General features: G+C 35.4%; 1 protein-coding gene across 2 annotated transcripts in view; it reads right to left on the reverse strand.

Annotated features, from left to right (window-relative positions):
* Positions 4,811 to 15,142, reverse strand: part of LRRC4C (leucine rich repeat containing 4C) — a 98,377-nt gene continuing 88,045 nt past the window's right edge. For both annotated transcript variants that reach the window (XM_021403424.1, XM_021403425.1), the window contains one exon: positions 4,811 to 7,389. In XM_021403424.1, the coding sequence (XP_021259099.1) occupies positions 5,431 to 7,347 (1,917 nt within the window). In that variant the 5' untranslated portion in view covers positions 7,348 to 7,389 and the 3' untranslated portion in view covers positions 4,811 to 5,430. The remainder of the gene's footprint in view (positions 7,390 to 15,142) is intronic.

The following is a 15,142-nucleotide window of genomic DNA, read 5'->3' on the forward strand; positions in this document are numbered from 1 at the left end:
TAGACCCATAGGTCATAGGTTTAGCTTATTTTTAATTTTATATTATTATTCTTATTTGTAATTTAGTTGTGTTTAACAAATTCTGTGAAAGGAACATCAGCACTTTTTAGTAAACAGAATTCAACATTGTCTACCAAAATAAAATAAAATTTCCATTTTTTATATTAAATCTGGTGAAAATCTGTATGAAACCATCTTCTCCAGACTGATACATGACACATACATTGCATTTGAACTAGAGGATCAAAGTGAGGAATCTTTCACTGCATAAGCCATTTCAAGACTGAGGAAAGCCCAAGAAAATATTAAACATGAACCTGCAATGGATGAAGTGTGGATGGACTGTCTAAGAAACTGTTCCAGAGCTGAAAGATTACATTATACATATACTGCAACATTCAAATGAAAATGGAAATTTGTGGATAGGGCAGCCAGAAATCTCTAACATTCTTAATGATAGATAAAAAAGTCACTCAAATTTTTGTTTTCATATTGTGCTGTTAGAAAAGATGTAAAGATTACCTATATTATCTGACTTCCAGGAATCATTACATTTACTGTTATTTTCAAAAATGTTCTGATTTCTTTTTCTTTTTCAAACTACTTTCTACTTTTGCATAAGATTGGGTTTTCAATGTTCTCAAAAATGAGACATTATTTTCCTTTTTCTTGTACAAAAGATAGCCCTACAATCATCATCTAATGATGTCATCATTGCAATATCTCCTTGTCATTCCAAAATTGAGAACATCATTAGAATTACAGTACAGAAAAGACTTATCTCTTATAAAAGTCACTCAGGGTTCACCGATTTAGCCCTTTTGAGATTACTCTGAATAACATCCTAGGTATAAGTTTATAAAAGTACAAAAGACAAAACTAGAACCAAGACAAATTAAACACGGTGTTTTGTCCAATAAAACTCACACAAGCAAATCATGAGTTATTCTTTCTGAAGCAAATAGCACATAATTACTCCAGTATAGACCTCATTTGTTCCTAAGAGTTCTTAATACTGCAAAGACTTACGCAAATTTCTTCAAACAAGTTTACCATTTTGTTGAAGTATAATGACTTAGTTGTTTGGGTAAAATTTACACTGTAGACCTGTGGCTTTTTTGTTGTTGTTGTTAATTTTTTAAGGTTTAATGTTGTTTAATGTGCACTAAACATTAAATCCAATAAACAAGAAAAATAATTCCCTCATTTCTAGTCATGTGCTGCATGTCAGAAGCTGAGTTGTTTTACCATACTGTTAGGTGGGGAGTAGTCAAGGAAGTTGCTCCCATCTCACAGCTTTTCTACCATATCATGCTCTTTCAGCCCCAAAGTACACACAACCACAGTGTTTCCATGAGACACCACCACAGAAGGAGGCTGCAAGGCCAACAGACATTTACCAGATAGGTTTTCCGGAGTCTCCTCAGGCCCATTCCCTTCTCATGAACCTGCTGGAAGCACTACCATATTTCAGTAGTGGTAACTGTGGATGCTATTCTACCACAGTACCAATATATAATACCACCTCCAAAATAAAATGTCAACTACTATATTCAGCCAAACTGTAGACTGAATTTCATGTACAAGTTTGAGCTGAAGATTTCTTGGGCATCTGCACAAATGAGAAAAAGATACATTAAATAATTATAGCAAGGAAAACAGAAACTCAAATACTGAAGTCTAACTCTCCTTATTGCATCTTGAAGATAAGAATTCATTACTTCTTTGTTTACTTTTTTTTTTTTTTTTTTTTAATATGAAATTACAAAGTAGCTCCTAAGATCTCCTAGTCCTTCACTGCCTGGACTTGGAAAAAAAAATATGAAAATTTCAAAATATGCTGTACATAACTCATATAAAAATGGGACGATAGGGAGAATAGGTTGGAAAGCTTTTCCACTCATTATGGAATGACTACAGGAATGGTCATATCTGACATATAAAATCTGTTATTAAATACTTCTAAAAGAATAAGAAGCTAGTACATTTAAATGAAATATTAATTTGATTATCTTTTCTCAAATGCTGTGATTAACCTATAATGCCATCAGTGGGGAAAGGAAATCTTGAAAATACTACATATGATTTTAATGCATTAAAATATTTTAGCAAAAAAACACAATTACTTTTCATACATTTAGCCCTTCTCAAAGTAAAATAAAATGTCTTATCTTGTATAGTGAATTGAATGGAACTCACTTGTTTTGCTTTTCACATGCAATTTCTGTATGAGAAAAGATCTGCAAAACCTAATGACAATGCTTTGTTCTTTGTATTCATATAGGACAACAGGCAAACATCATCAAATCTGATCATATGATCTGAAAAATAACTTCTCATGAGCCCACTAAAAAGTAATAGTTCTTAAGGTCACTTTTTTTCCCACAACTCTTCTGCATTGTGTGTTCATCCAGAATGTCACCTGCAAGAGATAGTTCATTAGAGCTTACTATCAATTATTCTCTGCCATATAGGAGACTCAGGCTTCATATTTAACACCGTAGTCTTTGAAGTAGCAGCAGGCTGCATTAGCTTGATCTCAAAACTAAAACAAGAGAATGCATAGCACTCTTTTCATATTATTGCAGAACTCAGTTTAAAGTTTAAGCTGTGATGTTCTCTAACTCTGGTATTTAAATAATCTGCAAAAATAATCTCTGTAATTCCAAGGATAGGGAAGATATTGAGAAAGTCATAACTAGTATCGTTCCTCCTTAATATATATCTTATCGCAAGCAAACACACTAAAATGCCTTTTCTTTATCCCTATAATAAGTGAACAGGAATATAGTGTTTTTTTGGATTGTTTTTAGTATTATTCAGTTAGCCAGTATAACCTGATTAATACTCAATAAGAATGTTTATATTGTTAAAAATAGTCACTGATACTATTTTGCATTACTTCACTGTATTACTGTCACTGACACTGTGTCCTGCTTTGTAATAACCTCCAAAACCTAACCTTTAGGAGTTAGTAAAAACTACACATTTATAAAATCACGGTGACCATAAGTGCTTTAGCAAATAGATGTTAAATAGTAGACATAGTGTTTTAACCTTTTGATTACAGATTTAGGATTCCTGCAAACAATTTTTTCAATTGTCAGATGAGCATTGGCCACAGACATATTTATAACCAGAGGGATAGGTAAAATACAAATTGCAATGTGTTGGCAGGGTTTCTGTACAGAATTTATCACAATGCTGAAAAGAAATCAGCAATAAAATTCTGTAATGCACTTTGAAGAAGTAGGCAAAGAGAGGAATCGCTACTTCAGCATTTTACATTCATGTCCATCTTTGTCCTCTATTAAAATTCTCTTAGAGTAGATATTATTTTTCATGTAGTACATCAAAGGATAATGTCTTGCCAAATGTTTCTTTGAGATTATTATAGAACTTTGTGTTTCGTTCTGTATTATACTTATCAGACTCCTTGCAGAGTGTGATTCATTGTCACATATCTTCAGTGTCCTTTTTAAATCAGGCCTTCTTGCAACATTCACTTGCAACCTTGAGAAGTGTGCACCCAATGAGAGGTTTTTACCCCCTCAACTTATCTGGCAGATATTCGTTCTTAATTTTAGAGAACAGAAGTATACCATTCAGGAGGATCTTTTTCCTGCATGCTGTAGCATAACAGAATGGTCTAAAGAGATTTTGATAAGAACTAAGTACATTGTTCACCTGGAACAGGATCCTGAATCTCACAGCATGAGTAGTTAAATACAGAAATCAGTGAAGACATTTAGAACTGATATTTAATATATAATTCCTTTTCTTAATCTAAATTGTCTTAAAGTGCTTCCACTTAGTTGCCAATGTATAAAGTAGTTTAATTTGGAAGAACTTCTACACTTGAAAGAATACAGTGTCCTGAATCTGTTTTTTCTTATGCAAAGACTTCCTTTTAGCTTTCAACATACAAGGTATACTCCATCCTTACAACAAGCTAAATCCAGAGAATGAATATAAATAGAAAGGAAAAGGATGTACACTTCCTACTGGTAAACAAGTCTGAATTTTAATTTAAACAGGCTGATTATGCTAATTGTCATGCAAATGACATTAACCTATTCTCTTCTGATTTGGCCAAGTTTGTTCTTTTTGATTTTTGTTTTTGGTTGAGCGGTTGTTCTTTTTTGTGTTTTTGTTTGTTTGTTTTTAATCAAAATTCTTGAATTTCCTCATAGTTAGAGCTTCAAAAGAATTTTGATTTAATTTTGTACATAGAGATACAGCTCTGATTATGGATTGTATAGATATCTAAACATATTTCATATTTATGTCTAGAAGTACCAGAACAACTAAGCTGGAAACTACTAGCTTTGATACAAAAATGAATTTTCTTATTGGCTGACAGTTATAGATAGCAAAAAAACAGAACATAGTTTTCACCTTTGTCTAGTAAATTCAGTGATACCTGAAACTTTTTGTATAACTTTTCCTGGTATTGTGGAATATACATTGTGATATAAAAGAGAAATTATAACACCATTAAAAGAAATCATCATAATTTTGCAGTAAAATTTTGGCAACCTTGTTTGACAGTGTGCTGCTTATGTACACTAAAATGAAAACTATACTATTCTTCAGTAATGATCCAAAGTACTTTAATTATTCTTTTTAAAGCAATTCTTTTTTTGGACCATCAAAGCAGAATATTGTAAGAATTTTAACAAGCTTTTGATCTGTAAAGTCACACTAAAAATGAACTATATCCAAGTACAGAAAAAAAACCAATATTTTATTTATAATCTCGGTTTAGTGTTTGAACTACAAATTCTGGTTCTAGAATTGCTTAAAAGATCATGGGTTTTATAGGTTTTCACAAGTAAATTATTTTTATTTTTTTTTACTTTTTCTTCCTTTTTTTTTTTTTTTTCACAGAATGCTCCTTTTGGTAAATACAGAGCAAATCATCAAATCATTACATGGAGAAAAAAAAGTTTTGCTTGTATGTTTGCTCACTTGTAAAGTTGCTGCTAATATTCCATTCCCTGTTGAATAATTTCATAAAGGGCATGAGAAAACAAAAGAAGAGAGAAAGAAGTGACAAAATAGACTGAATCTCACCACTAGAATTCACCATAAAAATTCCCAAAGTGTAACAGAATTCTTATAAAACTTCCTAGGCCAGTTCTTTTAGGGAATCAAGATCTCCTATGAAAAATATGGCAAATGGGAACCAGGGTTGGCTGGGAATTAAAAAGGGAAGGAGGAGGGTAAATAAGTGCAGCAAAAAGAGGTTCTGAGGAATACACATAATTTTGTCTGCTTTAGATCACAATAGAATTTTTAATAAATAAATTTCTTTTTCTTTGTAAAGACACTTTTTGAAACAGTAGATTTAGCCCAGTCATTTGTGTCATTTGTTTTATAAACCATATTTTGTTTTTCCCACCCCCACCCCATAATGTCATAAACGTTTTAGATTTGAGTCTCTTGTACATTGTCTTTTGAGTTCATTCGGATCAATAACGGTTCATGCACTGAACTGTGTATTGAATTTATTGTGTTAACTGTTGTTGTGTGGTTGAAAGGAGACTTATAAGAGTTATAGTGATTTAGGTGCTCATGCTCTATTGCTGGCATGGGCAAGTGACTCTCTATGGGTGTGTCACCTGTAAGCTCATCATCCACGTTTATGATTTCTACAGTCCGTGTTGGAGCATGATGGTTCTGCCGGTGATGCTGTTTCCTCATTTTGTAGAAAATTACCAGCATCACAGCAGCCATGAGAGTGATAGCCACAAAACAACCAATTATGATTTTGGTAGTCTTCATAACCTCATCTATTCCTGGAATCCCGTTGTTTGCGTCCGTCACAGGAATGGTGAACGTTTTTTCTGTTGATCTTGTGCTCTGTGGAGTGAGTGAGGTTGTCATGTTAGTGGTCTCCCAGTTGGTAACTGGTGTGGGCCCAACCTGCTCTGTGGTCTGTGCCTCATCCTGAGAAGGTTCCACAGTCTCTACTGTGACAGTCGAAAAATATGTATAGCCGGGGTTATCCAGGGCAGTCACATTCAGTGTGGCAGAAGCTGTGGTATTCCCAACAGAGTTACTCACCATGCATGTATACAAACCCGTGTCTTGCACAGTTACCTTTGTAAAATTTAATGTGCCATCACTTAGCACAGCAATCCGAACTCTGTATGCTCCATGTGTCATAACAGACCCATTTGGAGTAATCCAAGATACAGAGGTCAGGGAGGTTGATGCCCGGCATTTCATCTCTGCAGCCATGCCTTCAGTGACGTTGAGGTCTGCTGGTGGCTCCACTATGACTGGAGCATAACATGTGAAGTAGTTCAGATCCAGCTCACCAATGTACCTTCCTTTCAAACTGGGAGGTGTGTGGCAACGGGCACAGCATGCAGTATTAGAGGGTGCCTTGTCTTTAATCCACCAGCTGAGCCAAAGGATATCACAGTTGCAGTTCCAAGGATTGTGATGCAAGTGGATCCTTTCTAGGCGGAGTGGTGTGAACAGGTCATGAGGCAGTAGTGTTAGATTGTTGTGTGCCAGATTGATCTCCACAAGTGATTGAAGGTTATCAAAAGCATTCCTTTCTATCACTTGGATCTGGGACTGTATCATCCACAATTTCTGAAGATGCATTAACCCTTGGAAGGAACCCGGCCGGATGGCAGTCAAGTGATTTCCAGAAAGGTCTAACTCATCCAGTTTTACAAGTGGGGTGAGGTTAGGAATCTCTCGAAGATTGCACATGGCAAGGTTCAAATATCTCAAGTTGGACAGACCTTCAAAGGCACCTTCTGAGATGTATGAAAGCCTTTTCAATTCCCCCAAATCCAATCTCCGGAGAGAAGGGATTCTGTTAAAAGCATAAGAAGGGATACTCTCAATGGGGTTGTTTCTCAACCAAAGTTCCTTCAGTTTTGACAAGTATACAAAAGCCCCATTTGGGATAGTGGTCAGACGATTGTCAAAGAGTTCCAAAGTATTAAGATTGGCCAGACCATTGAAGGCCCCTATTTCAATTGTTCTGATGTGATTCCTGCTGAGCTGCAGGATTTCTAAGTGCCTCAGATGCTTGAAGCTATTCACTTTAATGATTTGGATCTGGTTCTCATGGAGGTTGAGTAACCGGGTGTTGGTGGAGATGCCGTCTGGCACGTCTCGCAGATTTTTCCGTACACAAATCACTTTACTGAACTGGTTGCTGCAGGAGCAGACTGAAGGGCAAGTTTGAGCCCTCACTAGACCAGCCACCACAAGAAGCTGAAGAGCCAGCAGCACCACAAGCAGGGGGTCAAATAGGGCCCTGTTAAACCTAGGACCTATCATTATCTGCTGTGGATGTAAGGTCATCTTGTTCAACATTCATAATTTATCTAGTGTTGGTCCTTCTGGAGTTTGAATAGTCTGAAAGAAAGAAGGGAGAAGAAGAACATTAAATTAATCTCAAATATTTAAATGCACTCTCCAAATAAAGAGAGACTTCTCAAGTCCTTTCACTCAACTCTACCAATTTAATCAAACTGTAGCACAAATAGCTATGCAAAGTCTAATATTTCAGTTCCTGTACAGTTATGCCACCTGTAATTCACAATGAGATAAGAAATATCCAGACACTAGCTTTTCCTGCTCATTCTAAAGTATAATGCATGTAGTATGATGGCAGATAACTATTTCAGCCACACTCAATACTTAAGAGAAATATTCCAAATCAAGAAGAGAATTGAAAGAAGTAGCAAGCAACCTCCCTCTTCCCCCTCCCCCCCCAAAAAAGTAAGATAATAATCATCAGAATGTTCAAGGTTTCAACTTTCTGGACACATTATGAATAAACCAAAACAATGGATAATATGAAGAGGAAGTGGAGATTCCTGATTTTTTATGGGTGAAACTGTTTGCCTATATAAATGGGATTCCTACATCAGAGTCTGAATAAAAATAAAACTTTTAATACTAAACGTAGTAGATCATGGAAATGTGAGGGCAATATCTTTCCTATTTTAGATTTTAATAACAAAATACAAATGAAACACACTGAGCATCAGTTCTTCCCTATCATTAAACAGCGTCATCCAAATTCACAATATTTCCTCTTCAATTCTTTTGTTTGGCACCAGCAGCAGAGAAACACTCATTAGTGTATGTGTGCCCAACACAGAAATAAGAATAGCCATTTAAATGCTGAAAAATATCTCTGTAGCTGCAGGGTTGACAATTTCATTGGTATCTCTAAAAGAAAAATCCTACAGATCTTACTGTAAGGAGGAAAAAGATCTTTACATCACAAATGATCATTACCATTCTAAGTCTTTCAGTACTGATTCATTTGTGGTAATTCTTCAAGCTCCTAGCCTTCAGTTCACTTTCAATCTGCTGCTTTCTACAAGGTCCCTCTGCTGTAGAGATTAATGAAATTTCCTATAAATAAGCCAAAAGTGAAGTCTTATAAATTACAGGAAGCTTAGAGCATATTTCTAACCTAGAGCACTCAGATACATAATACATGTATTCAGTAAAATAAAATACTAAAAGGCAAAGGCTTTCCACTCCAGGCTCTGAATTGCTTCATTTTGTGTAAAGAAGCTATCTTTCTTTAAAGAATATATACTAACTTGCATCTCACAGATATTCATTTGATGAAAGACTTTCTCTAATTATATATTCAGACAATGTATTTTTTTTAGAATTCATTTCTGCATTTTTTTGAACTTGTTATAATGGTTCAGAGCTAGCAAGAGTTCTCATCTCACTTTTAACAATTTACTGCAGAAAAAAAAAGGCAATATAATGGATAGCTGTGAATGGAAATTGGAAGATCTGGGCTGTTTGTTTGATTCGCTCTGTAAGTGTTATTTATAAAACATCAGTCTTGGTATGAAAGATTCATGAAACTAATGTGTTCTGCAACCTTAAGCATGTCACTCAACTTCCTTCTCTGTGGCTTAAATTCTGTCATGTGATTCTGGAGAACACCACGGCTATAGTGTTAGATGTTACTGCTCCAGCCTCTCCATCCCTTGCCTCTGCCCATAAGAGTACTCCTGAACATTGGTTTCATGGGTTTAGGGTGACATACTTGACTCTGATGAGGGGTGGCTGCTGTAACATCTTCGTTTTCACTGTAGGCTTACAAGGTCATTCAGAAGGTGCTGTTGTGTCGTTATCCCTATCCCAAGCCTTTACTTGTTAAATATAGGGATGAACATTCCCAAACTAATCACTAAAGCATGCTATAAGACAAGGTTTTTTTAAAATTAGAAATCCACTGTAGTTAAAACTATCTGTAAAAAGAGGGATGAAAAGAACCATCTTTCTTACACTGTCATGAAGAGGAAATCTGCCTGTCGTGGTCAGACATCAATGAGTCTAATATCAATTTCAAGGCTCCTTAGCTAAGATCTGTAATCCATGAATTTTGATGCTGAATAATTATTAACCATCTTCTGTGTTAGCTCCTATTATTTTACCTGTATTTTTTGTCCCTAGTTTTGTTTTATTGAGTAGGTTTATCATTTTTCCTGCCTCATTTTTTCTAGTCTTCTAAAACTTATCCCTTAGTGACTTGGAGTGAATAAATCCACTAATGAGTAATAAAACAGATGCAGAACCACACCAAATTAATTATTCTACCACTGCACTGGTGCAGTGTTATTGTCTTCTCAGTAACTGAGACAAAAACTCTGCTCTGTCAAGCTTCTGAGCTGACTGTTGTCCTTGTATGGTTACTGTGGCCTGGGGAGCACATGTGGCTTGTAGAGTGAGAGCTTTCTGTTATGTTCTGTCTCATACCTGCTCACTGTTAAAGGCCAGCTTTGCAACAGGCCATATGACTTCTCTACCTTTCTTTTTACTACTTTGTACTCTCATTCCTGTAAACTGGATTTCCTGAAGGATTAAAACTATTGGATTAGTAAAACAAGAAAGTGCAGCAAACACTACAAAGGTCATACAAACATAAAAGTGTAACAAACTTGAGAGAGCAGGTGTCCTCAACAGCAACCAACATATGCATAAACTATCCTCAGCTGCTTAGCCAGCCTCCATAAAGCCAATCATTTCAACCCATGCTGCAAGACCTGCAAGGCACTTCTTTCCTGTTCCAACTTCTTGGTCCCACCATCTCCCATCATTCTCTTAATACATTCCTTTATCCAGGAAATATTTTTCCATCACTACACACATGCTCCATGGGTTAAAAAAATAATAAAGATAAAATCATTTTATTTGAATACAGTATTGAAGTACAGGGGATCTGATGATATTAAAAAGTCATGTTGGCCAGCAGAAGCTACGCCAGGCAACTTCTTGAAAATCCTCACTTCCAACCTGCAAGATTTGCATGAGGCTAATATACTGTGGTGAGATTCCTTGTGTCAGTAGGAACATACTAATAAACAGCACGTTATTTTATACTGGTGTCATTCCATCACTAAGACCTTAAGTATTCAGGAAGTCTTTGCTCAGTCATTTTTAGTCAGAGTTATTTTAGATAGTCTGGAAACACCTCGGAAAAAGAAATAGCCAGTGCAAAAACACATTAATTTAAAGTCTTGAAGAATATTATGGGAATACGTTAATGGGCTTTACATAAAGATTCATCTGGAACTCAGTACTAGAATAATTTGTTATTCGGTATCTGTCTATTTTGCTAGAGACACAAAGATTTAGCTTTATAAATGGAACAGAGACCATCAACAGGCTTCTTCAGTCTATCTTGACAACTCTGTCTTCTGGGCAATTTGTTTTCATCTGTCTAGTACTAAAATATCAACTCAGTGGTCAGTTCAATAACACTAGTGCCCTCTGCTGTATATATTTAGAATTTGTTTAAAATGCTAAGAATACCCTTACTGTTCAGACTACTCCCCAGACACAATCAGAATTACTAAACTCTTTATAAAGTAATATATTTTTTTCTTTATGCTCACATATATGTACATACATACACACACATATATAGCTTTTGTTTTGTTTTCTGTTTCCATAAAACTCAGAAAATCTTCACTCAGATGGACTCCTGATATGCATGTTCTCTTCTCTGTACTTACTTGATATTTAGTCCTGATATAGTACACATTTTCCTCTAAGCAAAAAGCATTGCCCTCTTAAGTTCCAACACAGAAGATGGAGTAAGGAATGACAAAGCTGATCTATCTCTACAGATCTTTTCTTAGGGACTGCTTGAAGTATACAGCTGTTATGGTACTGAAATTTAACTTTTTTGAGCATGTGTATGCAGAGATGTCAAGATGTCTTCCTTACAGGCATTGTAATGGAATCAGTGGTTCATTTTTCATTCCTTTTTTTTTTCCTCTTTTTTTTCCTTTTTTTTATAATTAGATCTTAGGCTTGATATTAAACTTTCATCACTTCTTGATATTTTACCAGTATGAAGTGACAATACCCACTGTAATCACTGAAGGATTTTCCTTTAACAGTGAACTTTGATTCCAAAAAAAGAAATCCTACACATTTCCCAAAGATCTATCTGATAAGGTCCTAAGTTTGTGAGATCTCAGGATGGATCACTGGCAGTTGCTTTTGGCAGTGCAGCTTTCTATCTAGTCTATAGGCCTTTGAGTAACAGTCTCAACAGTGGAGCAACATGGTGCAAAGGCCATGACTCTAACCTAACATATGGTTTATGATACTGTATAATCTAATACACTTCAGTTGATGCTGCTCATCTGAATTGAAAAAAATAAAAGATGTGTTGCTATATATCTCTACATTGAAAATATGGTAAGAAAGTATCAGATATCAGGTGATTAAATTATTACAGTGCAATTAAATCTTCACAACACTCCGTCAAGTTTATGCCAGAAAATTTCTGGATGAGAAACACTGACGTCACTTTTTACATCTAAGCCAATAAATATGCAGATATTTTCAGAAAAGTCACCTTTTTCTCACTTTATATGGCACAGTTATGTGTGCTGTACACCACACCCATTTAAAGAGCTTATTGAGAGAAAAACCCTTTGCAAAGATATCTGCATATTTTAGTAAACAAGCCACTCTACATTTGCAAATTAAATGGCAGATTTCCAAACATATGAATAGGATCTATGTGTGTCAAGCAGCTAATTATGCTGGGAAGTCTCTTCCGGTAGTATCAGCACTGGAGCATTGCAAATAGTTTCTGTATGGAACACAGCATGGAGAACAGTAATAAAATAGGTCTAAAGCCCAGGATGACCGTATGCAGAAGTGACTGTTTTTACTGTCTTTTGAGTAACTGTGAACGCTCTCAGGGCCTGAGACTGATCCCTTCAGGCAGCAATGGCAGCAGAGGAAGCCAAGAGAATTGCAGTGGAGATACCTGGAGGCAAGCACACAATCTGTTTTAGGTGAACAAAATGCTAAAACACACAAGGGCCAGCCCTCATCCCTGAACAGAGACTGAACTGTGGGCAGGGAGCTCCACTGGGGTCAGAAATCCTCCACCAACATCTGCTCTGCAAATGCTCCTGCAGCTTCAGATGTGTGTCCCCATATGGCTGTTAAGGGTTGGGCTGATGGAACCACATTGCTTCAGATTCACTCACCATACTTTCTTGTTCCTCTTCCTGCCTTTTCTGGCCTGAAATTCTTTCCACCTGACTGAACCTCTGTGGACTAGTGCTGAAGCGTAAAAACTTCGCATGCTCATATACAGTAAAGTGACGTCATTTTTTTAATTCATTGTTTTTGCCACAAACATTATATATAGAGCATCACAATAATAATTATACAAAATCAGCAAATAGATTTGTTAAAGTAGATCTCATGTCTCTCTCTTTCTAGCCTTATTTTTAATCATTGAAACTATATATAGTTGTGTATCTTTTCCTCCGTTCTTAAAAATCAGATTTCCCTTTCCACTGCTATAGGACTTTAAAAGTCTCAACAACAGCTTAGGGAGCCATTGCAACAATGCCTAAAAACCAGGGAGGTTTCAAAGCCCAGCAGCTTTTATCTATTTGTTATTTATTTGTAGTTAAATACAGTGGAGGCCAAAAAGGGCTAGATAGGCAGCACTGCAATGCAAACTGATTACATGTGAGACCAGATAAATCAAGACTCACAACACAAATTATTTTCCTCTTTGCATGTTTCATTGCTTCACTCTGGAACATAGTCAAAATTTCCTACAGCCCCTTGAAGCATGTAAGTGTAGGATGCAGAGTGGGTATTGCTGTATCACAAATGCTTTCCAGTTCTCTTCTGAAAACTCTCTAAGACTTAACTAACAGACTAAACAGAAAGTCCTAAATGTGGATGGACACATTCAATCCTCCTGAATCACCATTCATTTCAGGAGAGTTCAATCAAGGATGAGTTTGATCCAGTCTGTTCTTCCGTTCTTTTATTTCATTTTGTTATACAGAAAACAGCTTTATTTCACCTGATCTCATGTTTCCTCCAGTATGTTTTCCTAGGTTTATAGAGTTTAATTTAAATCAGAGTTTAATCTAAATCAGTTTCACATGTACTTTTATTTATACATTTTTTTTACTCTGAAGTTTGACTTGTACTTTGTCTCCTCAGTCCAACTGAAAACATTTGCTATATTATAGGATAACCAGAGGAAATATCAGGAAACTGATATATCTTTAGGCCATGTTATTTTTATTAAAAGTAATTTGTTGGTTTCTTTATTGATTGTGATACTTTGTGTGGATGTCACCCAAAAGGTGAAAAGAAAAAAGTAATTCTCTTCAGACTACTCACAGTTGTGTGAATGGAAGCAATCTATGAACTTTTCACAATGAAAGAGCTTAAATTCTTTCATAAAAGCCATCACGTTACAGCTTGGTAATAGTCCACCCAGAAACATTCTAGAAATTTAATTGGAATTAACTTTTAAAGTGGGTTAATTATATTGCATTAAATCTTTGTGTGGACACTCTTATTTAGAATTTAATTTAAGCTAAATTGAATCAAGGCCACTGTAATTTCAATTAACAGTGTCCATAAAAGAATGTAATGCAGTTTAGCTAGTCTCTTTTCAAAGTTAATTTGGATTCATTTTCTTGAAACCCCATGTAGACATTAGGAACTTTCATTCTGTATTGACTTGGGCTCGGTTCAAAACCAATTACGTGAAGGTAAAAACGTTTTCTACCACATCACCAATCCCTCAAATTATTCAAGTTTCGTTTTGCTCTTTTCACTAATTCATTTTATAAAACATCATTTCTTTTAACATATTATTTTGCTTTCATCTTGCATATTTTTCTAGGCAGATATTTATGTGGAGTGAACCACATAACTGTATAGAAGAAATTTTGTAATAGCCTGGATACCATAATTCTCTTAATTATTTACAGTAGCATGTCACTACATGCCACTTGTCAACCATGATATAAGCAAAAGTCATATAGCACTTTCAGGAGTTCACCTGAAGGTATGTATTTCTTATAAAAGATATACATCAGTGAACAACCATTAAACTGTAGTATATCAATAATTATCAAAAGGATGCTTTCTCAATCTGTTTTTGGTTTATTATCAAAGCAAAATGACAGTTACCCTTTTCAGAAGGCATCTGTGAACCACAAACAAGTTAGTAAAAAAGAAACCCTTAGTAAAAAATTATATGATATGCTACAGCAGTGCTCCAAAATACTGCAGTCTTCATTCCTGCCACACTAAGGTCACTATTTTGGAGCACTGTAGTACTTTTTTAAAAATTTTTTTAACAGACTAGCAGTGATTTAAGACAACATCTATTTGAAGGTACTACAATAATGCTTAATTCCAAAGGAACCAGTTTTAGTCTGAATTAGTTTAGAATATTATCAGTTGGTACATGGAGATATTAAGCACTGTACATTAGAATAATTTTCAACAACGGGCTATAAGATTTTAAAGAAGCAGGTAAAAATTGTCAGGTTACAAATATAGGATGTTAAGATGTGTGTTTTATATAGATATAAAGGCAAAAAAAAGTGCAAGACTGGTGGATTCCAACACTTCTGCCCTTATTCCTTCCAAAATTGTCTCCATACTCACAAACTATAAGAGATGATGGAAATGTCAGATCAAAACACCACATAGTCTAACAATGCTCACACAGCAATACGCATATAGAACCAGTACAAAGAAGATCAAACAGGAGAAATGGGTATTAGATTATATATCTGTCCCTACAAAAGTTTCATCCAACTGTTATGAA

This window comes from Numida meleagris, chromosome 6 (genome assembly GCF_002078875.1).
Source record: "Numida meleagris isolate 19003 breed g44 Domestic line chromosome 6, NumMel1.0, whole genome shotgun sequence".
NCBI classification, from domain to species: Eukaryota; Metazoa; Chordata; class Aves; order Galliformes; family Numididae; genus Numida; species Numida meleagris.